This window comes from Sus scrofa, chromosome 2 (genome assembly GCF_054392235.1).
Source record: "Sus scrofa isolate SSC_HxYL_T2T_F1_AM1 chromosome 2, Sscrofa_HxYL_maternal_Yorkshire_Landrace_v2.0, whole genome shotgun sequence".
Lineage (NCBI taxonomy): Eukaryota > Metazoa > Chordata > Mammalia > Artiodactyla > Suidae > Sus > Sus scrofa.
In genome coordinates this window covers 88515903-88541726 of record NC_139384.1, presented here as the reverse complement: position 1 = coordinate 88541726, position 25824 = coordinate 88515903, and the positions used below count along the sequence as shown (strand labels likewise).

Genomic DNA, 25824 nt, shown 5'->3' with positions numbered 1-25824 from the left:
AGAGCAGGCAGGTTGTGGCAGGGGAAGGCAGGGTTCAGAGGGGTCTCTGCCCAGGCCTGGGACTGCAGGGCAGCCCCTGGGGGCCAGAGGATGGGGGGAGGGGAGCGGGCACCAGCCACCTGTCCAGGACCCAGGGCCTACCCCTGCCTCCTGAGTGGTTCTGCGGGGTGGACACTGAGCACCCCCCTCACCTCTCACGAACACGTAGGTGCTGGCTGCAGTGGTGCCCTCGATGCGGGCCTTGATGTACTTGTAGTAGCAGCGGTAGCTGCCTGTGTCATTGGCGTGGGCCTCCTGAAGCAGCAGAACCTTGCAGTAGGGCCGGGTGTCCGTGCCCTCACAGTCTCGCACGATCCCTGTGTCCTCACTATCCTTCTCCCCCATGACTGGTGCATCCTGAGCCCCTGGCCAGGCCCACTCGAGAGGGTGCTGCCCCCTGGCAGAGGATACAGGACATCAAGAGGGGCCCAGGTAACAGCCAGGGGAGACAGTCCCTGTGGAGCTTCCTTAGGGGCCGAGCCTTGCCCGTAGCTTATCTCACCCAGAGGTCAGAGCAGCCCAGCGTTTGGACACACACCATGAACTCAGCCCAGAGCATGGCGGTCCTGAGCTCCCAGGGGCCTCTGCCTGGGTCCCAGGCCTGCATGAGGCAGGCTTGTTCTGCAGAAAGGCCTGGGCCTCAGATCATAACATGTTTGGGACCAGCGAAAGGTGGCTGAGGATAGGTGTAGGCAACCTAGGGTCCATGTAGGATGACCCAGAGGGTGGGGATGGGGTGGCCTGGGATCAGTGTGGGGTGACCCAAGGGTGGATGCAGGGCATTTGATCTGTGGTCCATATGAAATGATGAGGGGTGGGTGTGGATGAGATGGCTGTGGGTGCATGGTGCCTGCGTCTGCAGGGCAGGGAAGGAGCTGGGCCTCTAGGCACCCACACTGAAACCACCGAGGGGCACTGCTAAGCCTAGAAGCCTCTCTGCCCTGGGGAGGAGCCACTTTCTGTGTCCTCTGCCACCATCTGCTTGGCCTTCTATAGTCTCCTTGACCTGCCGGGCTCCTGCTTCCCTGGCTGAGGGCTGAGTACCTGCAGGAGATGGACAGGCTGTCACTGGAGTCGATGATGTGTGTCTCTTCTGTGATGTTCAGGGTTGGGGGCGTCATGGAGTAGCCACTTGCTGGGCCTGGGGTGGGAGACAGGGTCAGAATTAGATTGTGAATTCACATGATGAAGTCGATCGGGCCGCTAAGGGGCCTTCCATGCCCACAGGAGCAGGCCCCTCCCCCAGGGCAGGGGCCACCTAGGCTCCTAGCCCTGAACAGTACCTATAAGGTCCCAAGACAACTGGTAACCTCCACCCAAGGCTGCCCGCTGCCTGTAGACTGGGCCCAGCCCAAGTGAGCCCCAACTGAGGCCTGGGCTGATCTGCATCTCTGGCCCCATGAGCTGAGCTGCCAACATGAAGTTGATGGGGGGACCACAGGCCTCATCCTACTCCAGGAGAGGCCTGGACTGCATCTCCTCGGCACTGTGACCCCCGCAGCTGCCTTCAGCTGCCTCGGCACTGTGCCTCTCCCATCTGCACAGCCACTGCTTGTGAGGGGGTCCTGCACAGTGCAGACCCTCCCCAGTCATGCCCAGAACCAAGGCCTCAGTTTCCCCCAGAATTCTGCCTGTGACTTCATCCCCTCCCATGTTCCACAGGGTCCGCCTCACAAGTCCTTGGTTCCATCAGTTTCTCTTCACCCCTGAGGTGCCCTCTGGTAGTTCCAGCGCCCCCGACCCCCTCCCCTGCAGGGCTGATCCCCAGACAAACAAACGACCGCCACACTTGGTTGAAAACCCTCCTGTGGGCCTCCAGGACCTTAGCCCTGCTGCCCATGCACCCCTTACTCCCCATCCTCCTCCCAGTAGGACAGTGTGTGTGTGTGTGTGTGTGTGTTGTCTCTGTGTGTGCGTCTGTATCTGTGGGTATAGATCTGTGTTGGTGGGACTGGTGAGTGATATGTGTGTGTGTGTGTGTGTCATTGACATGTCAGCATGTGCATGCACATGAACTTGTGTGTGTGATCCTGGGGGCAGGGGCAGGCCCCAGGGGAGGTCTGGACCTGGAACTCTGGCAGATGCATCCTGCCAGGACCATCCTGAGACAACAGGAAGAGAGGACTGCGTGGCTGGAGGCCCAGGGCTGCGTCCTGTCCCTCCCCCCAAGTCCCTGTCCTCCTGGGGGGCACAGCCCACTCTCCTGCCCAAGCCCCCAGTCCCACAGGTCCAGCTTCTCTGCCATCCCCAGTCCAACTCCCTGGGGCTTGGGGTCCTGCCCCGGCAGCTAACTATTGGAGGCAGAGCCCGGGGGGAAATCCCAGCTGTAGTTGGTTCTATACCACCCTAACCCCAAGCTGCCCTAGGAAGTGGCACCAGGATGGCACACCCCACACCAAGATCTCGTTTCAGCATCTTAGGAACAAGATGGCTGCTAGGGCCTGGCTGGCTTCTTCCTTCTATGCCTCCTGCTGGTCAAAGTTTTCTAGGTACCAGACCACCAGAGATCAGAGGCAGGATCCTGGCCCTCACCGAGCATCTGGTTCCACTATAGTCTAGTATAGACAGGGAAACTGTGGCCTTCCAGCTGGGCTACACCGCAGCCGTAAGAAGGTAGCCCCCTCATCTGGCCAGCTGCTGTGACCATTGTGAAGTCTCCTTAGCCTGAACCCAGTGCACCTCCACCTGGCACTCAAGATAGTAGCCCTACCCTGAGACCCCCAGTGGGACAGTGGCCTTGGGCTCTGCCCCAAGGGACCTTCTCCATGTGGGCTCTGCTGCCAGTCCACTCCTCCCCAGGGAAGGTACCAGCCCCCCAATCACACCACCCCATCATGTACCCTCAAGGCTGCTGGAGGCTCCCCTCTGGTGGTGAGGGACCAGGAAGGAATCCAAAAGAATACCTCTAAGATGGGCTTCGAAGGAGAAATAAGATTTTCTAGGCAGTGGAAAGTGAATAAAGCCATGCCAGGCAGATTGGACTCTGAGCTACAGAAGGAGGGATGATGGACTTGGGTTTGGTCCTATGAGGAGATGGATGAATTGGCTCTTCCAGTGGAGCAGTTAGAGCTCAGGCCTGATATGGGCACCAGAGGGGAGAGGTGCAGCAGCCAGGACCCACTTGCCCTGGGTCGTGTATGTCCCATGGTGGGCCTGCAGCATTGCCCTGGGGAGGCTAAGCAAGGGTTCCCTTCTCTGGATGAACTGAGGGCACACACTGGCACTCCTGGCTATGGAGCTGTGGCAGTTGTCAGTCCAGCTACCTCGGGTGGCTCCCCTTTGCTTCCAAGTTAAAGTGGGGGACCCTAGGCCTCCCCCTACCACCCACTCCCCTTCTTTCCAGCTTCAACTCCTGACACATCTGAGAAGCATAGACCTCTCACTATTGTTCCAAAGTGCCAGGCTTTTCATCTCTCTCTCGCTCGCTCTCTCTTTTTTTTTTTTTTTTTTTTTTTTGTCTTTTTAGGGCCGCATCTGTGGCACATGGATGTTCCCAGGCTAGAGGTTGAATTGGACCTGCAGCTGCAGGCCTATGCCACAGCCACAACCATGCCAGATCTGAGCTATGTCTGTGACCTCCACAGCTCACGGCAAGGCCATATCCTTAACCCACTGAGCAAGACCAGGAATTGAACCTGCGGCCTCATGGATACTAGTCAAATTCGTTTCCACTGAGCCATGATGGGAACTCCCAGGCTTTTCAAATCTTGAAGTCTGTCTTTCCACATCTTTTTGCCCTGGACGTTTGCAGCTCCTTCCCTTTTGTGAAGCTCCCTTTCTAGGGTCCAGTTCAGGAGTCCCTTCCCCATGAGACAGTCACTGTTATGCAGGTGGCCTCGGCCTCCTAGGCTCCTGCTATTAGGACCTCATGGGACTGAACTGTGGTTTTTCTGCTCACATCTGAACAGAGGCCGTGTTTTATTCATCTTCCTGACCTCAGTGCACAAGAGGTGCTCCCCAAGATTGAGGGGATAGATTCGAAAGTGATAGGATGGCTAATGGATGATCAGATGAATGAATGGATGGATTTGTGGGAGGGCGTGTGTGTGAGTGGATGGGTGGGGAAATGGAGCCTATAGGAGCTTCCTCCCTAGAGGCCTCTGTAACACCAAAGGAAGCGTCTACATCGCTACTAAAACGTGAGGACCATCCACGGTGTTTGCCAACCCTTTCACCTGCCTGAGGAAGCCTCTCCTTTGTTGCCTTGTGCCCTGAATTTCCCCTGTGTTCCTGTTGCTTCACTCATTTTCACTCACTTTGACTGGGCCCTGTGTGCCTAGCAGACTTCCCTGAAGACCCCCGTGCGCTCCATCCTTCCTGCCTTAGCCTGAGCCCGGCTTTCTGAGGACACCATGGCCCCAGGGCAGTTGTTGCTCCCCATTGCACACTCCTGGCACTGGAGAACTCCTTGTGGCCACTTCCCCTTTTCTGACGGCACCTCCCGCTCTCCCCTAAAGCTGTCATCAGCTGCCATGCTGGTCACTTCCCCTGATTCTCTGCTCCTGGCTCTCCAGGCCCCTCCACCCCAACTCACCCCGTAACTTCAGCATCCACGCAGATGACTCACCAGAGCCCTGGCCTTTGTGGTCCTCACCTCCACTGTCCTCCCTCCTCCCTGAGCCCCTCACTTCGTGGGCACACCTAACTAGAAGCTGCACCATCATCCTCTGGCACTTGTCTCCCTGCCTCCTCCGCCTCCTGCTGGGTGCCCTCGTCCCACCACGGCTAAGTCCTTCAACCTCATCAAAACGCTGAGACCAAGGACCCCTCCCCATGGCTGCCGCCTCCTAGCCTCACCCCTTTGGGCACTGCATGGCCCACAGCCCGTCATTCTGAATGCTCCCCTGCCTCTTGCTCGCCACCCCAACCCTGCGGCACCCGTGTCCCTCAGCAGCTCAGCATGCAGCACAAAGCCACACCCCATATGCTGCCTCCCCTTTCTTTTCCCATTGGCACACCCTAATTGGTCCTCGTGCTGAAGTTCAAGGTGTTCCCTCCTCCCTCACTCTCAGCATTAAGTAAAGCATTTGATGGAGATGCCTCATCTTCGTACATCAATATCTCACCCTTGCCCTGGGCCCTGGAAACTTTCTGACATCCCTGCTCCCGAGGCCAAGCCCTCCATCATGCTGGGGGATCCCAGCCTCCTGGACCAGATTCCCTGCAAATAATTTCTTTCTCTTTTCTTTCTTTTTTTTTTTTTTTTTTCTTTTGTCTTTTTAGGGCCACACCTGTGGCATATGTAGGCTCCCAGGCTAGGGCTCAAATCCAAGCCACAGCTGCCGGCCTACACCACAGCCACAGCAATGTGGGATCTGAGCCGCATCTGCAACCTACACCACAGCTACAGCAACGCCAGACCTGTAACCCACTGTGTGAGGCCAAGGATTGAACCCGCATCCTCATGGATGCTAGTCGGGTTTGTTAACCACTGAGCCACGACAGGAACTCCCAGTTTCTTTCTCTTCTAGTCACTAATTTTTCCCTATAGAATCATCTCCCATCTTATAAACAAACAAATGAACACTCCCAATTCCTTGATCCTATATTCCCTTCCCCTTTTCTATGCCCCTTGGTAGCCAAAGCCATGCTCCCTGTCCACTTCCTCCCATATTTGGTCATCCCCCACCCCCAGAGGTGCAGCCCCCATCCCTGCTTCATGGAGCCACTGGTCAAGGCGCCATGACTTCAGCGCCCCAGAGCAGAGCTGCTCCTTCTGCTGGCTCTGCTGAGCTCACTTTCCCCTTGTCCCCCATCCCCCTTGCCCAACACCAAATGCTGGTTCTTGCCCTCTCTTCACTACTGGTCTCTCACCTAAGTGGCCATGTACCTCCAAAATCTCTAACTCCAGCCCAGACCCTTTTTCTCAACTCCAGGCTTAAGGATCCAGCTGCCACTTCACTTGGCCAGCCCACAGACACCCAGAGCTCCACATTTCTGACACTGACCTCCAGGCTCACATCTTTCCCACTCCTGCCATATGGTTTCTCCGTGATGGTTCCCGTCTTCCCAAATGGGAGTGCCTGTGGATGCCCACCTCTCCCACCCAGCCCATCCATCCACTACCAAAGCATCTCAGAGGCAGCCCTGGCTCTCCTGCTGGGGTCTACCCAACTGCTCTCACACCCAAGTGGCCCCCTGGCCCACTACTGCCCTCCTCCAGTCCTTCACACAGTTGTCGATGATAGTTTAAAAACTCAAAGAAGCCAAGTCATGCTCAGGCTTAAATCTCAACAGTGACTTGCCACCTCCAGTGACTTGTTGGGTTTTGAAGGAAAATCCTAACTCCTCACCATGGCTTGGCCCCCACCCCACACCCTCACGGTTCACTCTTGCACCCTGTTCTCATCCTCCAGCCACCGTGGCCTTTAGGCTGTTCCGTAACATGCTGTAGTCCTGTATACACGCCTCTCCTCTCGACTTGCCTTTGCTCACATGCCTTGCACAACTTCTCACCCTTGGGCCTCACCTTAGACACCTCCTCACCCCCTCCAAAACCTAGGTTTTTCTTTAAGCTCCAACTTAGCCTCCTTCTTGTCACAATGTGTGATTTGTTATTTATTTACTTAAGTTATATTTTTCCATTTCCTCCGCTAGACAGTAAGTTTCAATGGGGTTAAGACCGAAACAGGAGTTTCTGTCATGGCTCGGTGGAAATGAATCTAATATCCATGAGGACGCAGGTTCCATCCCTGGCCTCGCTCAGTGGGTTAAGGATCCAGCATTGCTGTGAGCTGTGGTGTAGGTCGCAAGGTGGCTCAGATCTGGCATTACTGTGGCATAGGCAGGCAGCTACAGCTTCGATGTGATCTCTAGCCTGGGAGCCTCCGTATGCTGTGGGTGAGACCCTAAAAGACAAACAAACAAAAAAGACCACAACAGTCTTTTCTCCTCCACTCCATGCCTAGCACTGCACCTGGCAGAGTCAAGGCTCCATAAATACTTGTCGAATGAATAAACAAATGGATGGAAGAGTCAAAGGATGGTTGGATGGAATGATGGAAGGGCAGATGGATGGACAGATGGATAGAGATGGGTGGATGGAAGGAATGATGAATCAATGGATGGGTGGATGGAAGATGGATGATGAATGGCTCACTGGTTGGCTAAACAAACCTCTGAGGTCTTCCTTTGGATTGGAACTGTGTCAAACCTTGGTGTTCCTTTGGACAAGACATTTCCAGTTTTAAAGGCCAAGCTCCCTGGTGTCCACGTGTACCCCAGGCTGCTCAGCAGCTGGGGCAGATTCTAGCCTGAGGGCTACCATGCCCAGAGGCTCCATGCTGCCCTACCCCCACCTGCAACCCCGAAGAAGGTGCATCCTTCCTGCCTGGCTGTTGTCTGTCCCTGCTGTCCTTCCCTTCCCGAAGCAGGAAGCACTGTCATCCTGGCCTCTGCCGCACTCCCCCTGCCTTCCTGTTCCTGGCCCAGGAACTTGCTTCTTCCTTCCCCTGGCCAGCGGCCCTGGCCCCCTAGCCTGTGCGGAGCAGTCAGGGCAGGCGCCAGGCTGAGGTCAGGGAGGCCAAAGTGCACACCTCCTCTTCTCTGTGCTGTCAGCAGCCTTGGGCAGCAGGGACCTTGGAGTCAGCCACAGGCGCTGGCCGTGGGAGCAGCAAACTGGGATCCTGGGTGAGGACAGGCAGGAAGGGTGGGAAGTCCTGTGGGGGAGACCCGGACCACAGCCCAGCAGTCACTGCCTTGTTTGATCCTCACACAGCCTGGTCGGGGGGGTGGGGGTGGGGGGATGAGGGGCCACAAGTCCCGTTGGCAATGAGGAAACTGAGGCTCTGGGCTCCACATCAGAGGTAACCAGCAGCTGTGCAAGAGCCCAAGTTTGACCAGGTCCAGGCCCATCCCTGCCTGGGACCCAGCCCTCATAACTCCCCATCTCCTCTCCCACTGCCAAGGGTGCCTGCCCCTCTGCCTCCCTGCTCCCCAGCAGTCTCCTTTCTGCCATCCAAAATGTCCCTCAGCCCAAAGGACACCTTCACTGGCCTCTCATGGCCCCCTGGAACTGAGCACACCCTTGGCCTGGCTTCCAGGATGATGCCCCACCCAACAGGCCCCCCTCCCGGCCAGCTTCACACCCCAGTGCTTCTGCCACATGGTCAACACACCGGCCACACCCAGCGTCCAGCTGCTGAGCACACCAGGACCTCGCCCACCACGCAGGGAAGGGTGGTGTCTTTGGGTGACTCCTGGGGACCAGGAGGTCATGGGCGCATGGCCCTGTCCTCAGGTCCAGCACAGCCAACCCATGGATGATGTCAGAATGGTGTGCAAGCTCAGGGGTCCCCCTCCATCCTCTGGCCGAGTGTAGCAGTAGTGGTCATTGCATTTGGCAATTCCTTACTTTAGGCCCTGTCATGGTCATTTGGTGGGTGACAGGGATTATAAGAGCAGTCCTGCCAGTCTGGCTCACGTTCTCCTTAGCAGTTGTGCCCTGGAGGGCAAAGGCAGCCAGGGGCCAGGCTCCCTGAAGACTAGAGGCAAGCCGAGGGGACAGCACTGGGGCAAGTGAGGCCGGGTTGGGTCCCAAGGCTGGGCAGAGTGGGAGAGCTTGCTCCTGGGCCTTCTCCTTTCACTCTTGGGGTGAAGCTGGTGCATAAACCTTGGGGGAGGTGCGGCGATGTTCTATTTCAGAGACCCCACCCCCACCCCACTTGGCTGATAGCCTCTGTGCCTCCAGCGGGCAAGGGTGAGGGTCAAGAAGCCATCAGACCTCCCACCTCCCTCCCTGTAGGACTGAAAGGGCCAGGATGGGAGGGCCTGTTCAGGGAGTGTGCTCAGAGCCCCAGGCCCAGTGGCGTGTCCCACAATGCCACTCTGACTGTTGACCTTGGGCAAGTCAATTCCTCCCTCTGAACTTGTGGAATGAGAATGGCCCACAAGATTATTGGGGACCACAGACTGCAAATAACAATATCACACAAGAACCATCATAAGAAAAAAACTGCTGCTGGCTCAGGCACAAGAGGCCCATCACTATCACTGGCTGCTGAGTGTTTTGCCTGCCACAGCGGTTCCATCTCGCTCTGACTTAAGGCCATGGTCATAGTTCGGGGGTGGGTGGGGGTGGTCGGAGAAAGCCTTGCCAGTCGGGAGGGGTATGTGTGTGAGTTGAAATGGGCTTTAGAGACTAAATAGGAGCTTGATGGCCCAGGAGGAGGGCACAGGATAGAGGGATATGTGCAAATGCCAGGGAGTCCAGGTAACCTTGGGCTGTCAGGTAGGTGGGAACAGGTGGAGCCTGGTGTGGGGCAGTGAGGCCACAGAAAAGGGCCTCGGGTTGCAGGCCCAGCCTTAGGCTCTTGGCTGGCTTACTAACTGGAGCTGGGCTCAAGGTGGGCTTCCTCCTCCTACAGGTGGCACAGGCCCAGGGCTCAAGCCCACCCCTGAGCTCCACCCCCCCTTCCCTGGCAGCTCTCCAGAGCTCCAACCCTAGGGGGCCCTTCTTCCCAGGTGGCTCCTACCAGGCGCCTCCAGCCTTCAGACCGAGACTACACCCACCCTCAGGGAAGACAATGAGCCACAGGGCCCAGAAGTGTCCCCCACGCCAGTTGAGCAAGTGTTAAAAGGATAGAGAATTCCCAGTGTTGGCAAGGATGTGGACAAGCAAACACGCACAGTAATAAAAAAAAAAAAAATGCTCATACACTTTGACCCCAAATTCTGCTTACCCCAATGCATCCTGTTAATGACATGTAAGCAGGTATTTAGCGCTTTGTGCATGCCAGCACAGACTATATGCTTGTGCCCACCACACCCCTCTGTTGCCCCGAGGTGGGTACGATTCTTCTCATTTCGTAAATGAGAAAACGAAGGCATAGACGTTAACTTGCTAGTCAGAGATTATCTTTGGGGGACAGGATTACGGGAAACTACTGTTTACTCTGTACATCCTCAGAACCAGCACCAAAGGCAGGGTGGCTGGAAGCACCGGGCCTGCCCCTCTCCTTTCCCTGCCACCCTGGCCAAGCACTTTGCACTCACAGAGCCCAGACGCTCAGGGGTAGACGCCATCCTGCTTGAGTGCCACCCCTGGACATTCTGGGGCTGCCCTTTCCAGTCTTTCTCCTTGCCACCCCACTGTCTGGCTGGCTTCCCTCCCCTGGCTTGCCATGCCATCGTCTCCCCACTGACCCAGGCTTTTTCCGGTGGTCAGAGGATTCCTCCCCCCCCTTTTTTTTTTTTGCTTTTTAGGGCCACGCTGCCAGCGGCATATGGAGGTTCCCAGGCTAGGGGTCAAATCAGAGCTGCAGGTGCTGGCCTACACCACAGCCACAACAAAGCTGGATCTAAGCCGGGTCTGCAACCCACACTGCAGTTCATGGCAACACCAGATCCCCAATCCACTGAGCGAGGCCAGGGATCCAACCTGCATGCTCATGGATACTGTTGGATTCGTTTCTGCTGTGCCACAAAGGGAACTCCCAGAGGATCCTTTTAGAACACAAACCCCTCTCCTGCTTAAAACTATTTCCTGCCCCTCTGCTGCTTGGGGATGGAATCTGAGCTTCTCGTGTGACTCTCCAGTCACCTTCATCACCTGGTGCCAGCTCCAGTTCCATGTCACAGACTTGGGTCCCCTCCTTTGGGCCCCTCTGCACATTTCCACAGCTTCATGCAGTGGCCAACTCATTGCACTTGACAGTTCCTCAATGCAAGGATAAGAGCTTTTCCAGGGTGGCATCCCCAGCATGGAACTTGGCCCTCGATTGCCCTTGACTGACTTTGAGGATCCCAGGAACACAAGGACAGAACATGCAGTGTGTGGACCAGTGTGGAGGTGCAGGTGTCCAGCATTGAGGCAGCCACATCTGCCAGGGGTAGCCTGGGGAAAGCAGTGTGTCTAGGGACGTGCTGCTTTTGAAAGCTCTCTGAGACATTTGAAAATGTCCATGAGGTGGTCAGAAATATAGGACCCCACATGCCTGCCTATCTAGCGCTTTCTCTGGGGAATGTGGGCAATGCCTGCCATGCCTGCCCCTTCTTACCCCTTGGCTCCTGTGCCCTCTGGCACCAGACACCTGTCACCTCCCTCAAAACTGTGCTAGTATCTAATGAGCCATTTCACCTCTCTGGCGTTCATTTTCTAATCTCCAAAATGGGCACAGTAGCCCATATCACAAGGTTAAAATCATCACACACCCTAGTGTGAAAGAAATTTGATTAACTGCTTTACACCGAGGTGTGGCTCCCTGGTAGACAATCTAAGTGTGTGTGTGTGTGTGTGTGTGTGCGTGTGCGCGCGATGAGTGCTGCTTCATACGAATAAACTTCCATTTGGTGGAATTTAGGGTAGCTTTGAGGATGGTGCTTTAGGTTGGGTGAGGCTAAGAGCTTCCCCTGAACCTACCCAGAAGCCTGTGTTCTGAGCTCCCTGGACATACAGGGAGTGGGAATGAAGCCCACTCTCCTACCTCAGTAGACCCCTCCCACTTGGAGCAGCACCCCCCTCTGCCTGGAGTTCTCAGTAGCTTCCTAAAGGCCAGGTGAAGAGTGTGTATCTGGAGCAGGAAAAAGGTCATATGCTGGGGCTGGGGTATGTGACAAGTGCAGACTGGGTGGATATGGGGCTACAGACACCCTTGGGACCCTAGCAGGAGGGTACCATCAGCCCAAGAGGCTGGGCCTATCCCTGGGGGACCACGGAAGGCTCAGATCTGTGTTTTAGGCAGTTCTGCTGAAGCAGCAGAGAGGCAGTTTGGAGAAGCAGGGAGTGCTGGTGAGGCTGAGTGGGAGCAAGGGCTGTTGAGTAGCCCCTGGGGGTGAGGTGGGGAGGAGGGGGTACCCTGGTAGATGTGGAGCTCCCTATGCAGCACAGCTGTGAGTGTAGCCGGCCATGCCAGGCAGTTGCTCTGGACTTTCTGGGGTCAGGACTCTGCTCTGTGGCGGCAGGACGGGCGGTGTTATCAGACAGCCCAGCTGGCTCGGAGGTGGCCCCCCAGCGCTGCTAAATCGGGGCCATGGGCTCCTGCCGCAGGAAGAGGGAAATGCAGGCAGGATGTCCTCTCCTGTGGCCGACAAGTCCTTTCCCATGAACCCATGCTGACCTCGCCAGCCACGTGGCGGGGCTCCCCAACTTGCCACCCTACCCTGTGCCTGCTCACCAGGCCACCTACGCCCTGGCCAGGCCCAGGGCACCAGAGCCAGGCAGAAGCACGCCTGCTGTCCGCCACCACCGCCCCCAGCCTCAGCTGCAGCCAGCGCCAATGCCCGCACCTTCCTGCTCCTAGACTTCTCCTTTTGGCGTGACCGGAAAACTGAGATCCCAGAGGAAGCCAGTGTCTGAAAAGGATCGAAAGTCAGGAGTCCCTGGCTCCAGCTGGACACGTTGGCCATGTCTTGCTTAGAGCTCGGTGCAGGGAGTGTGACGGGCTCTTCAGGCCCCTCTCTGTACCCATCTCCCTCCCCAGAGTACATCTCACAGGGCTTTGTGGCCTGGGCTGGGCCCTGGTGGAAAGAAATCTGCAACGCAGGGGGAAAATGCCCAAGCAGCAGCAGGAGGGGTGTAAGCTAGACATAGAGAAGAACTTCCCCTCGTGGCTGAGACCCCACTTAATTTCTCTGGGTTCCCTGACTCCCCTTTGCACCATCACTCTGAAGTGCTCCCCACTTTCCTCCCTCCTGCAGTTGCCTCCCCAGCGGAGTGCTGCATCTTTCCCCACATTTGCTCCTCTTCCTAGGGTCCCCCACCCCCTGTAAACAAATTTCAGGACCCATTCTGTTACTTAAGCTAGAGATTGGCACTTGTCCCTCTCTCCCCACTGTGCCCCACCGCCCCTTCCCTGGGGTGCAGCCTCCTTGCCGTGGGCTCACATCTTATCCCTTTGATGATTCCTTCAGGGATCTGACCAAGTGGCTCCTTGCTCAGAGCCTCATCTTTCCAGATGTGCTGCTGGTTCCTGCCACCTCCACTTGTCTGTCTCCTCCATCCCGACTCCCCGTGCTCCCACCTCCTGGAGTCTAGCCTCATCTGATCACCATCTGACTTTTCTGCCTCTGGGCCTTTGAGGGGCTTTGCCCTACTTGGAATTCCCTTCTCTGGAGTCTGCAGACCCTCCAGAAAGCCCCAAGTTGGAAGCAACTCTATGCCCACAGCCACCAGCTGGGTATCAATGGGGCCCCTGAGCACTTTCACCCCTGGGCTACAGACGTCTGATGCCACGTTTGTGCCCCTGATAGTCTGGCCTCAGGAAATTCCGGCAGGATGGACTTGGTCCAAATCCTCTTTGGGCCACCCTGAACAGACACCATAGTTTTCAAGTTGCCCAGAACTGCAGTCCCCTTCCTTGGGTTGGGGTGCCACTGCCCAGGGTGGGGACGGTATAGCAAGGAGCTGGCTAGGCAGTCCCCTTGTTACACCTCATGCCCAGCCTGGTGTCTGGCCATATGGACACTGTGCTCTGGGGAGGCAGAGCACCCTTCAGCCACTCTGACCCAGTGCCTCTGGCATGGCAGGTACATGAGCAGGACCTGCATTCGAGTTCCCAGATCACTGTACTGGGTCAGTGGTCCACAGGCACTCAGTAAGATGGGCCCAGCCCCCACATTCTGCCTGTACTGACTTGCATCCCCACCTAACCCCCACACCTCTGTCCACACCTGGATCTGGCTCAGGGCTGTTCAGCAGGGACATGGAAGAGCTGAGATGGCTGTGTGTGATTCAGCCCCTAGCAGCAGCCTCAGGCCAGGCCAACCAAGCTTCCTAGCAGCTGCCTCCTTCCCCACATGTACCTAAGTTGACTGTCCACTGACCAGAGGTGCAAACGGCCCCTCTCTAGACTAAGCCCCAAGAGACAAAGCCTGTTGAAGATGACATCTGCCACCTGCTTTGTCTACAAGGACACTGTGGGCCAAAAAGTCCAGCCCCAAGCATAGGCCCTCAGCACTTGCCAGCCTATTGTACTGCTGTGCATGGGGAAACTAAGGCACAGAGAAAGGAAGAAAGGGGCCCAGGCCACACAGCAAGGAGTTTAGGAGACAGGACTAGGACAAGTCTGGTTCTGGGACCAACATTAGTTTTTAAGGGTCAGCTGCAGAGTCCCCAGGCTTCTCCCCTGCCAGTGTTTGGCCTCCCACTCTGGCTGCACTGACACCTGGCTGCACTGGAATGTGTGTGCCTCTGCTCCAGCAACCACATCAGGGTGGGAGCTCCTCAGGTCCTCCTCGGCCCAGAAATGGGTGGAGCAAATGCAAAGCTCAGGGAGGGTGGAGATGGACTGTTCTCCATGGGGAATCTCCCCAGCAGCCATGCCCTGGTTCAGCCTGGGCCACCCTCCCTCCATGGGCCCTCTCAGCTAATATTCTCTCTTCCCTTTTACTGCCCAACTTTGGTAAGAACCACGGCACTCACTCTTGGACTGACCTCATCCTCCTTCTACCTCCCGTTCTGCTCCACCCAGGAGCACCAGGATACCAGCCTCTCCTGGTTTCCCTTACACCTCACATGTGGAATGTTTCCCACCCCTCTGGAAGCCTCTCCCTCCTCTGGTTCCCTCCTTGGGGGATGGGAGTCCCATTCTGGAGCCTTTGCTCTGCTCCCTCTCCAGCTCCCCAACCCAGCCTCTCTCCTGAGCCTTGGACACTACACTTAACTCCCTTTTGGATGTTTCCTCCAGGGGTGTCCTCTTGCCCCTCAGCCCCGAAGTCCAACCAGGGACCCATTCACTTCTCTTCCCCTACTCTTTCAGTCATTCAACAAACACATAATGAGCACCTGTGAGAGCCTGGCCCTAGGCAGGGTGCAGGGGAGCGAAGAAGGGCTAAGTGGTAGCCCCTCCACTCAGACCTGCTCTGCTTTGAGCTCAGACAAATTCTACCTCCCTCCTCCTCCCCACACCTCCCTCACCTCCCCTGTGCTCAGCCCTTCAGCCTGTGTAGGCACAAAGAACAGAACTCTGTTACCCCAAAGATCTGAGTTGACCTCTTCTTACTCCCAGCCTCCCGAAGAGCTTGGGGAAATGACACCTGTGCTTGGTCTAAATGTCCCAATTTGTAAAATGAGTCTAACACTCCCTTGTGAGGATTAAAAGAAATGAAGCCAGTATTCAAAGCCCACAGTGTTAAAAAAAAATAGTGAGGTCCCCATCTCTCCCTCAGACCTCCCAAAACTCCTCAACTACTAGGGAACCCATGACCTTTCCTCTACCCTCTGATTTCCAGGGTCACCAGATCTTGCATGGTGACCAGTTCATCTTCCCCTCTTTCCTGATGCTTTAATCCTGACACCTCCATCCAGCCATACCCTTCTGCTCCCTCTCTCATCCTTCACATTCCCTTCCCTCCAGCCCCTTAGTGGTAACCTCGCATCAGAAGCCGGACCTCGCCTCTCCTTGGCCATCCCCACCGTATGATCCAAAATCCTTAGCGCAGCCTTCAAGGCTTCGATCCCCTTAAACAGGGTGAGGGCCGGCCACGCCGATCACTTACCTCGTGATTCGCTTCAAATCCCAACAGGTACCATCTGCACCCAAACCGCCCGACGGCGCCTATCTCCCACGGTCCCCAAGACCCTGCCCCCGCAGTCCCTGGCCTGGGGAAGGTGGACACTAACTGCAAGTTCCCTCTGGGGGACAGCTGGAGCTCCGACAGGAGGCGTCGGGAAGTGCGCACCCAAGTCTGTGACCCCAACGGGACTGCAATCTTCAGTGTGCATGGGTCGGAGGTGCCTAGACTCCGCCGGGAAGCGCGTAAGCAAGAGAAGGATCCAGGCTGAGGATGCAGCACAACGGGGCCCAGCTCCAAGGGAGCTGAGCCATAGACGGTGGAGCGAAGTCTTGGACCCGGAGAGCGATCTCTATGCCCGGCGCCCCGTCCCCGCCCTTTCCTTAAACCGGCGGGCCCCAGCCCGAATCGGATCGTCGAGCTCTGTGCAGGTTCTGGGGCCTGTATCCCTGGCTCCCGACCCTGTCTCCCCTCTTGCCCAAGGGTCCTGGTGGCCCTGTCTCCCGCCTGTCTCCCGTCGGTGCGGTTCCACCGTACGCCCAGGGAAAGCGTCCCCCCTCGAGGCTGGCTGAGCAATGAGGCGGGCGGAAGGCTCACCACGCTTGCTGTCGAGCAGTCCAAGGAAGAGCCACAGGCGCAGGCATAGCGCGGCACCCCGCTGCATCTCCGGCCGCTGTGGCACTGGTCAGATGCGCGAGCGCGGCTCGGGGCTGTGATTGTGGGCTCGCGGCGCGGCGCGGGCGGGGCCGGGGCGGGGCTGCGGCCAGAGCCGGGGCGGGGCCGGGGGGCGGGACTCCAGAGGCGGGGCCAGGGGTCTTGGGCTGCAGTCGTACCTCAGTCCCGCCCCCAACCAATGGAGTGTCCGGCCTAGTTCTGAGGGTGCTGGCAGTGCACCGCGGAGGGAAGGCTGGCTCTTGGCGGCCCCACTTCCGAGTCAATGGCAGTCCTTTAGGCCCGCCCCAGGGCCTCTCCGAGCAGGCAGAGGATGCAGGTAATGTACCAGTTCTTTACTGTGCGTTAAAATGGTTGCACAAAAATGTGGCAGCACGTATTTTTCTGTAATTTTCTTTAGTCAATAAATACTATGTTTAAAGTAAGAAAAAAGAGCAATAAATATAATTTAAAGTAGGAATATGTCAAATCTTTGAGAACATTCCACAAACTTTATACCTTACTGTGTCCGTAGTGTAGATAGAGGCTGTATCCTTGGTCAGGCACCCAGTGAACCAACCTCCATCCTGCAGGCATGGGCTCCTCCTTAGATCTCCAAATAGTTTTGCTCAAAGCTCATTCATAAGTCCTTTTATCAGGTGACACTTTGCTCTCTGACTTGGCAACCTCACAGACGTCCTTTCTCTTTTCAGTTCTGTCTCTAGAATTTTCCTATTTAAAAACAAATCCCATGATGATGGCTATCTCCCTCTTCTGCTTTTCTTGTACTTCACACTTTTATTATCCCCCACCTCCAGGCCCCCACAAAACTCCCTTCATCCTTGCCCAAAACCATTGTTGATAATAACTGTTACCAAATCTCAAGTGCAAGTAAGAATGGAATATATTCAGTAATAATCACAAGTAGGTGGTGATAGTTTAGATGATTTAATAAATAATGTTGGGGAAAGTTAGCAACCAAATAAATGAAATTAAATATTTTCATCAACCTTTTTTTTTTTTTTTTTTGTCTTTTTAGGGCTGCACCCATGGCATATGAAGGTTCCCAGGCTAGGGGTCAAATCAGAGCTGCAGCTGCCAGCCACAGCCACAGCCACAGCCATGCCAGATCCGAGCCACATCTGTGACCTACACCACAGCTCACGGCAATGCCAGATCCTTAACCCAATGAGTGAGGCAAGGGGTCGAACCTGTATCCTCATGGATGCTAGTCAGATTTGTTTCCTCTGAGCCACAACGGGAACTCCTCCTCAACCATTTATTTATTTTCTTTCAATTTTTTGTTCAGTTTTAACATATGGAAAGTATATATCCATATATTATAAATGCAAAATTTAAAGCAAACGCTATGTTTCAACCCTATATACCTTCAGATCAAGGTATATAGACAGACCCTAGCTTTTCAGAAGCCTTCCCTTTCCTATCACTACCCTCTACCTAGCCCTCAAATTCTGGCTCTTCATTTCCCTGCCTTTATCATCTATTGTCCAAAGGTGTTCTGCTTGTTTTTTTTAATTGTATTTAAATGGACTCATTGCACATGTATTCTTTTGCTCAGCATCTTTTGTGAGATTCATGTGTACTGCTATGAAGACCTATTTACTTCATTCATTTTCATGGCTGCATAGTTTTCTGTGTGATACAACATAGTTCATTTGTCCATCTATTGTTGATGGAAATTTGAGTTGTTATCAGCTTCCAACTTTTGCTGCTGCAAACATGCTCTTGTATGTTTTTTGGTGTATATATATATATATATATATATATGCCTTATTCTCCAGTAGAATAAGACATATATATACTTACACTTCTAAGTCATAGTATATGTATCTTCAACTTTGTAGACAGTACCAACTATTTTTTCTTTATCTGTACCATTTTGCATCCCACAGCAGTGTAACTAGTTCCCTGTGCTCCACATCTTCACAGACATGTATTGCCAATTTTAATTTTTTTTTTTTTTTTTTTTGTCTTTTGTTGTTGTTGTTGTTGCTATTTCTTGGGCCGCTCCCGCGGCATATGGAGGTTCCCAGGCTAGGGGTTGAATCGGAGCTGTAGCCACCAGCCTACGCCAGAGCCACAGCAACGCGGGATCCGAGCCGCGTCTGCAACCTACACCACAGCTCACGGCAACGCCGGATTGTTAACCCACTGAGCAAGGGCAGGGACCGAACCCGCAACCTCATGGTTCCTAGTCGGATTCGTTAACCACTGCGCCATGACGGGAACTCCCCAATTTTAATTTTTAAATTTAGCCATTTTGGTTGGTTTAGTGGCATCTCATTATGTTTTTCATTAGCTTTTCCCTAATTAATGTTGAGATTGAGCATATTTTCATTTTTTTCTATGTAAAAAAAAATCGGGGGGGGGGCACAACTGTGGCATGCATTCCCAGGCCAGAGATCAAACCCATATCACAGCTGCAACTCTCATCACAGCTGTGGCAACAATGGATCTATAACCCGCTAAGCCACTAGGGAACTTACATTGAGCGTGTTTTTATGATTGTCCATTTGGATTTCAAGTCTTTTTTGCTCCTTGATACTGCCTATTATCTTTCTCTTCTTGATTTGTAGGAGTTCTTTATATATTCTGGATATGAATCCTTCACCAGTTCTGGCTATTATTGCTGTGTATCTCTTTGTCTTCTGACTTTAGGGTTTATGGTATATATCTGTTAAGTCATAGCAATTTTCCTTCAAGTAATAATATACCCATTCATGTTTAATATAAAAACCTTACAATAGTTTACCACCATTCTTCCTTCTCAGCCTTTATGCTGTTGCTGTCAATTAATTTCAATTTGTGCACATCATAAACCCTATGGTATACTGTCATTACTTTTGTATAAGCAGTCATTTATCTTTTAAAGCCATTAAAAGAAAAATATTATATATTTATCATTTCTGGTCTCATATCTTCATCAGAATCAATTAATTTCCTTTTGCCTAGAGGACTTCTTTTAACATTTCTTTTAGTGTGGGTCTTCTAGTGATTAAGTTTTTCAGCTTTGGTGTGTCTGAAAAGTATTTCTATTAACAACTAGGTACTATCCCAATTTACTAAGACTGTCTTCATTATTTTTTCACCTTTTTATTAAATTTTTTTTTTTTTTTTTAGGGACACACCTGCAGCATTTGGAGGTTCCCAGGCTAGGGGTCTAATCGGAGCTACAGCTGCTGGCCTACACCACAGCCACAGCAATGCCAGATCCTTAACTAATTGAGCGAGGCCAGGGATCGAACCCACAACCTCATGTTTCCTGGTTGGATTTGTTTCCGCTGCGCCATGACAGGAACTCCCTAAAAAAATAATTTTAAAAATATCTTGTGGTCAAATACACAACAGAAAATTTAGAATCTTAACCATTTTTAAGTGTACGGTTTAGTGGCATTAATTCATATTGTTGTGTAACCATCACCACCTTCCATCTCCAGAACTCATTTCATCTTGTAAAACTGAAAGTTGACATCCATTAAACAACAACTTCCCATTCCCTCCACCCTCAGCCCCTGGCCTACCATTCTGTTTTCTGTCCTCATGAATTTGACTGTTGGAGGTACCTCATATAAGTGGAATCATACAGTATTTGTCCTTTTGGAATTGCCTTATTTCACTCAGCATAATGTCCTCAATGATCATCTGTGTGCCATAGTTTCCTTACTTTTCAAGGCTTACTATTCCATTGTGTGTATATAAATATTATATGCTATGTATATATAGCACATTTTGTATATCCTTTCATCTATCAATGTATATACCTGGTTATTGTGAATGACACTGCTATGAACATGAGTGTACATGTATATATCTCTTTTAGTTCTTTATTTCAATCCCTAAAGGAATTGCTGGATCATAGGATAATTCTATTTTAAAATTTTAAAGGAACTTCCATACTGTTTCCACAGCAGCTATACCATTTTACATTCCTACTAACAGTGTACAAGGGTTCCAATTTCTCCACATCCTTGCCAACCCTTATTTCTTTTTTTCCTTGTCGTAGCCATCCTCATTACTGTGAGATAGTATCTTCTTGTGGTTTTGGCTTTCATTTCCCTAATGGTTTGTGATGTTGAGCATGTTTTCTAGTACTTATTGGCCATGTGTTCATCTTTGGAGGAATATCTGTTCAAGTCCTTTGCCCATTTAAAAACTGAATTTTTTCCCTTAAGTTTTTTTCCTAGTGTGTTTCATTTGGATTGTTACTATTGCTGTTTTTCAAATTCTCTGGTTTTTTCTTCTGCCAATCTTCTATTTAACCCTTCCAGTGAATTTTTTATTTCAGATAAAATGTTTAGCTCCAGGATTCCATCTGATCTTTTAAAATATTTTCTGTTTCTATGCTCATTATGTTCATTTATTTTCTCTTAGAGTTCTTCAATGTATTTATAACTTTTAAAGTCACTGTCTGCTGATTCCATCATCTCTCTCATTTATGGGTTTGTTTCTGCTGACTGGTTTTTCTCTTGATTTTGTGTCATATTTTCCTGCTTCTTTGCATGTTTAGCCATTTTTATTGGATGTCATTTTAATATATTTTTTTTTGTCTTTTTGCTGTTTCTTGGGCCGCTCCCGCGGCACATGGAGGTTCCCAGGCTAGGGGTCCAATCGGAGCCGTAACCACTGGCCTACACCAGAGCCACAGCAACGCGGGATCCGAGCTGCGTCTGCAACCTACACCACAGCTCACGGCAACGCCAGATTGTTAACCCACTGAGCAAGGGCAGGGACCGAACCCGCAACCTCATGGTTCCTAGTCAGATTCGTTAACCACTGCGCCACGACGGGAACTCCTCATTTTAATATTTTAATTATGAATGTCTGGGTTTTTTATGTTCCTTCAAATGGTATGAGTATTTGTTCTGGTAGACAGTCAAGTTACTTGTAGATCAGCTTGTTTCTTTTAATTTTTTTTTTTTTTTTTTTTTTTTTTTTTTTGCTTTTTAGGGCTGCACCCACTGCATATGGAGGTTCCCAGGCTAGGGGTCTAATCAGAGCTACAGCTGCCAGCCTATGCCACAGCCATAGCAATGACAGATCTGAACCACGTCTGCAACCTACACCACAGCTCATGGCAACACTGGATCCTTAACCCACTGAGCGAGACCAGGGATCCAACCTGCAACCTCATAGTTCCTAGTTGGGTTCATTTCCACTGTGCCATGATGGGAACTCCTTAACACTTATTTTTAAGCTTTGTTGTGGAGATGTGGTGCCCTTTTCATAAGGCTTTAATATTCTAAGCTATGTTACCTCAACTCAGTAGGTCTACCATGCTTTATTTGGGTTTCTTCTCATATCATGATCTAGAAAGTTGAAAAATTTATATGACTCATCCAGCCAGAAAGTTGATATATTTGTAGAACTCATGTGGTTATTCAAAATCTGGAAAGCATTGTTTGGTATATTTTGTCCAGTTTTCCAGTTGTTACTGGTAGGATGGAAAATTTGCCATGATGAAAGGGGAAGTCTTCTCATTTTTGTTAAATTTGCATTTATGTGTATATTAGTTATTCAGATATGTTCTGTTCTGAAGTGTCCAGTTCTTTTGTCTGTTTTTTATGTGATGGCTTTTTGCTGTTATCTATATAACTTCCTTCTATATTTTTGAGTACAAATCCTTTGATGGGCATTTACATCGCAAAAATTCAGTGACTTGGAGTTACCATGGCACAGTCAGTTAAGAATCTAACTTCAGTGGCTCGGGTCACTGCAGAGGTGTGGGTTCTATCCCCAGCCGAACACAGTGGGTTAAAGCATCCAGTGTTGCTGCAGCTGCAATGTAGGTCACAGCTACAGCTCAAATTCAGTCCCTGGCCTGGGAACTTCCATATGCTGCAAATGCAGCCATAAAATTAAAACAAACAAACAAAAAACTTCAGTGACTTGCCCTTGTATTATTTTAGCACTATCTCTGATAAATGGAAGTTATTACTTTTAATGTAATACATTTTATAATTTTTTCCTTTTGTGCACTTTTTGTGTGTTCTATCATAAATTTTTTCTGCTTATTCCAAAGTCATAAATATATTTTCCTCCACTTTTTTCTCAATGTGTTGATTTTCCTATTCACATTTAGATTGATACATCATCTAGATGTAGGATTGGTATCAATATCTTTCTGTATAGCTATTTAATTGATTTAGTATAATTTATGGAAATAACCAGCCTTTTCTCACTGCAGCACAGAGGCACATTTGTCATAAACCATATCACCTTATATGAATGGACTGTTATGCTTCACTTGTCTACTTGCCAATCTTGTCCCATTACCACACATTTGTAATTACTTTGGCTTTATAATCACTTAATATGTAGTAGTGTTAGTCCTTGAAATTCATGCTTCTTTTTCCAGAGTATCTTACTTTTTATTTTATTTTTTGCATTTCCATATTAATGATAGAATCTGCTTGTTAATTTTCAGAAATGAAAAATATACTAGAACTTTGCAATTACATTGATGGACTTAGAGGGATTATTGTCTTAACATTTTTCACTTACGAATAGGCTATATTCATCCATTTATCTAGTTTTCTTTTATTTCTATCTATAATATTTTGTGGTTTTGATTTACTTTGTTGTAATTCGTATCATAGCATTTTCTAATTCCCAGTGTCATTTCTTCTTTGAACCATGTCATTTAGAAATATGTTGTTTACTTTACAAATACCTGGGGATTTTTGATTTTTAGTTTAATTTTCTGTGACAAGAGAATGTATTCTCAGTGATTTCGAGCCTATGAAATTTTTTGAAACTTGCTTTTAGGCTCAGCATGTGCACATTTATTATCTTGGTAAATGTGCCAGCCTTGAAAAGGTTGTTTGGCACTATATATGGCACCTAAATCAAGTTGTTTAATCATGCTGTCCAAATCTTCTATATCCATAAATTTCTGTTTATTTGTTTTATTATTCTGTCAGTTACCAAAAAGAGATATGTTAAAATTCTAATTGTAATTAGGGCTTTTCAGTTTTCCTTTAGGTTTGTTAATTTTTGCTTTATGTAATTTTAATATATATTGTTATATGTTTAAGTATTTTCTTTCTATGAGTTAATGAAATGGGTTTTTCTTTGCTTTCTCATGGATCAATCAGGTATTTTGTATTGTTACAATTTTTTCTCTTTTATTAATGTGATAGATTACAAAGGTGGCCACCATCCTTTATTTCTCTCTGTATGCATGCCCTTTACAATGTGACTTGGTAGCTCCTATCATTAATTTTATGTATTTTGAAATAATATTATTAGGGATATGCAAATTTAAGATTTTCACATCTTCTTATTGAACAGACCCCTTGAGCTGTATGTATATTTGTAATTTTTAGCCCTTATAATACATGTTAACTTAAAGTATACTTTGAAATTTTTATAGCCATATCAGCTTTCTATTTGTTATTATTTGTGTAGTTTATCTTTTACTATCCTTTTATTTCCAACCCACAATCAATTCTGCTTTAATGGAACATGTGAGATCCTAAATGTCATCATGCCACATAAAAATCTCACAATAAAAACCAGAGTGTATGGGGGAACAGAATCAGGGGCATAACCCTCAAAAAGTTAATCAGGGACACATAAAAAAGATAGGAACCTAGTAACAATGTTAGTACAGATTTACCGTCATGGCAAAATCAAAAGCTCTATGGACACTGGCAAAAACTGTTTAAAAACAAACATTTAAAGTCTCTAGGAACGGTCTGAAGCATTCAGGAAAGAAAGAAACATTTATTTAATAAAACCTGCTAAAACTTGGGAGAAGTGAAAGTGAGAACAGTGAGAGTCTGTGGCAACTGAACCACGACTTGCTTCCTCCCTCCCTTCCCCCAGGTCAGGGTACTGGAAACTCCACTCCAGATAGGTGCAATCAAGAACACAGGGATCCTCTCCCTCAGTCCCCAACTGGAGGTTCAGGAGGAGCACAGCATCAGCATTTCTCATCCTTCCCTTGGCTAACCATTGCGGAGGTTAATTTCCTGGTGAACACAGTCAAGAGTTGGGGGCTCCCATATTCTGTCCAGTCTTCACTTGTGGAAGAAAGGCTCTACCTTGAATGGTCCCCTGAGAATACAGTGACTTGATTGCTCTCACCCCAGCTAGCATGTAAAGTGGAGGTTCCATTCCAGGAAAGGCAAACCCAAAAGACCAGAGCCTGCAGCTCCTCTCTTCTTCTGTGGTGCACTCAGTTCTTTTTCTCAGAAGCATGCCACTGTCCCAACTCCCAGCTCCAGAGCTGTGGCTCAAAGTTTTTGCCAGAGGGAGAAGCAGGCATAAAACAGAATGCTTTGAAGCCCTTTCAGAAAGAACTGAGCTTATTTGCAACAGAAAATAAGGCTGATCAAGCCTAAGGGTGTGCTAAGAAATAATGGAGGTTGTGGTGAAAAACAATGAAAAGGGACACTGCCAGACTTATTAGAAATATAAGCTAAACCGGGGAGTTCCCGTTGTGGCACAGGGGAAACAAATCCGACTAAAAACCATGAGGTTGCGAGTTCAATCCCTGGCCTCAGTGGGTTAAGGATCCAGCGTTGCCATGAGCTGTGGTGTATGTAGGTCGCAGACGTGGCTCAGATGTGGCATTGCTGTGGCTGTGGAGCAGGCCGTAAGCTACAGCTCCGATTAGACCCCTAACCTGGGAACCTCCATATGCTGCAGGTGTGGCCCTTAAAAAGATGAAAAAAAGAAAAAGAAAGAAAAGAAAGAAAGGTAAGCTAAACCATAGGGTGCTTAGTTTACCAGAGAGAACCAGGAAATGAGACAGCTAAGAAGAGCCCTCCTTAAGCTCTTTGCTGTCAGAACAAGTCTGAAACACTGACTTCAAAATCTATTGCTGTAAAGGAACCCTGTAAATTTAATTTGATCAGTCTCTGCAACAATTTAAACCCCAGGACATTTTTAAAAACAATAGAGCAATCAGTCAGCAATTAGTGAAGCTTAACATCTGGGTGTGCGCAGGGAAAGAGACAGAGGCCAAAATCACTATCTTCCCAGGGTGACTGTGCAGATGCTAAAGCCTTCACCCTCCAGGGAACAATATCAGAGGCTTCACACTGAGGGGGAGAAATTGACTTTGCTAAAATAATCCAGTGAGTCACTAAACAAATAAACAACAAATAATGACAACAAGTCCTGGGATGGGGGAGGACAGAGATCAGTACTCAAAGTTGCTACAATATGCTACATAAAATTCCTGGTTTCCAACAAAAAATATTGCAAGACATGGAAAAAATTAGGCAAAACTGATGCTTACATGGAGAAAAAAATCAGGCAAAAAAACTGCCTGGAGAAAGAATATTATGTCTGATTTAATAGACACTGCCTTCAAAGTAGCCGTTTTAAGTATCTTCAAAGAACTAGGAGAAATCATGCTTAAAATAGGTATGATGAAAATGTCTCATCAAATAGAAAATATCAATAAGAGGTAGAAATGATTAAAAGGAATCAAATGGAAATTCTAGAGCAGAAGAGAACTGAACCAAAATGAAATGGAAAATTCACTATAGTAGGCTCAACAGTAGAAGTGAACTAGAAGAAGAAAGAATTAGTGAATTTTGAGATAGATCAATAGAAATTATATCATCTAGAGTAGAGAAAAAAGAATGAAGAAAAATTAACCGAACCTCATAGAAATATGGGACAACATAAGTGCATCAATATATGTGTAAT

The 25824-nt window shown here is 49.9% G+C and overlaps 1 protein-coding gene and 1 long non-coding RNA gene across 3 annotated transcripts in view; one reads left to right on the top strand and one right to left on the bottom strand.

Moving 5' to 3' along the window:
• Positions 1-16201, bottom strand: part of FLT4 (fms related receptor tyrosine kinase 4) — a 39105-nt gene extending 22904 nt beyond the window's left edge. For both annotated transcript variants that reach the window (XM_085013586.1, XM_085013587.1), the window contains exons 1-3: positions 16087-16201; positions 1084-1180; positions 192-436 (exon numbers count right to left, since the gene is read on the bottom strand). In XM_085013586.1, the coding sequence (XP_084869712.1) occupies positions 192-436; positions 1084-1180; positions 16087-16153 (409 nt within the window). In that variant the 5' untranslated portion in view covers positions 16154-16201. The remainder of the gene's footprint in view (positions 1-191; positions 437-1083; positions 1181-16086) is intronic.
• A 144-nt stretch (positions 16202-16345) lies between these two features.
• LOC102162368 (uncharacterized) overlaps positions 16346-25824 on the top strand; it is a 56315-nt gene continuing 46836 nt past the window's right edge. The window contains exon 1 of the long non-coding RNA XR_002341719.2: positions 16346-16480. This is a non-coding gene — a long non-coding RNA (uncharacterized LOC102162368). The remainder of the gene's footprint in view (positions 16481-25824) is intronic.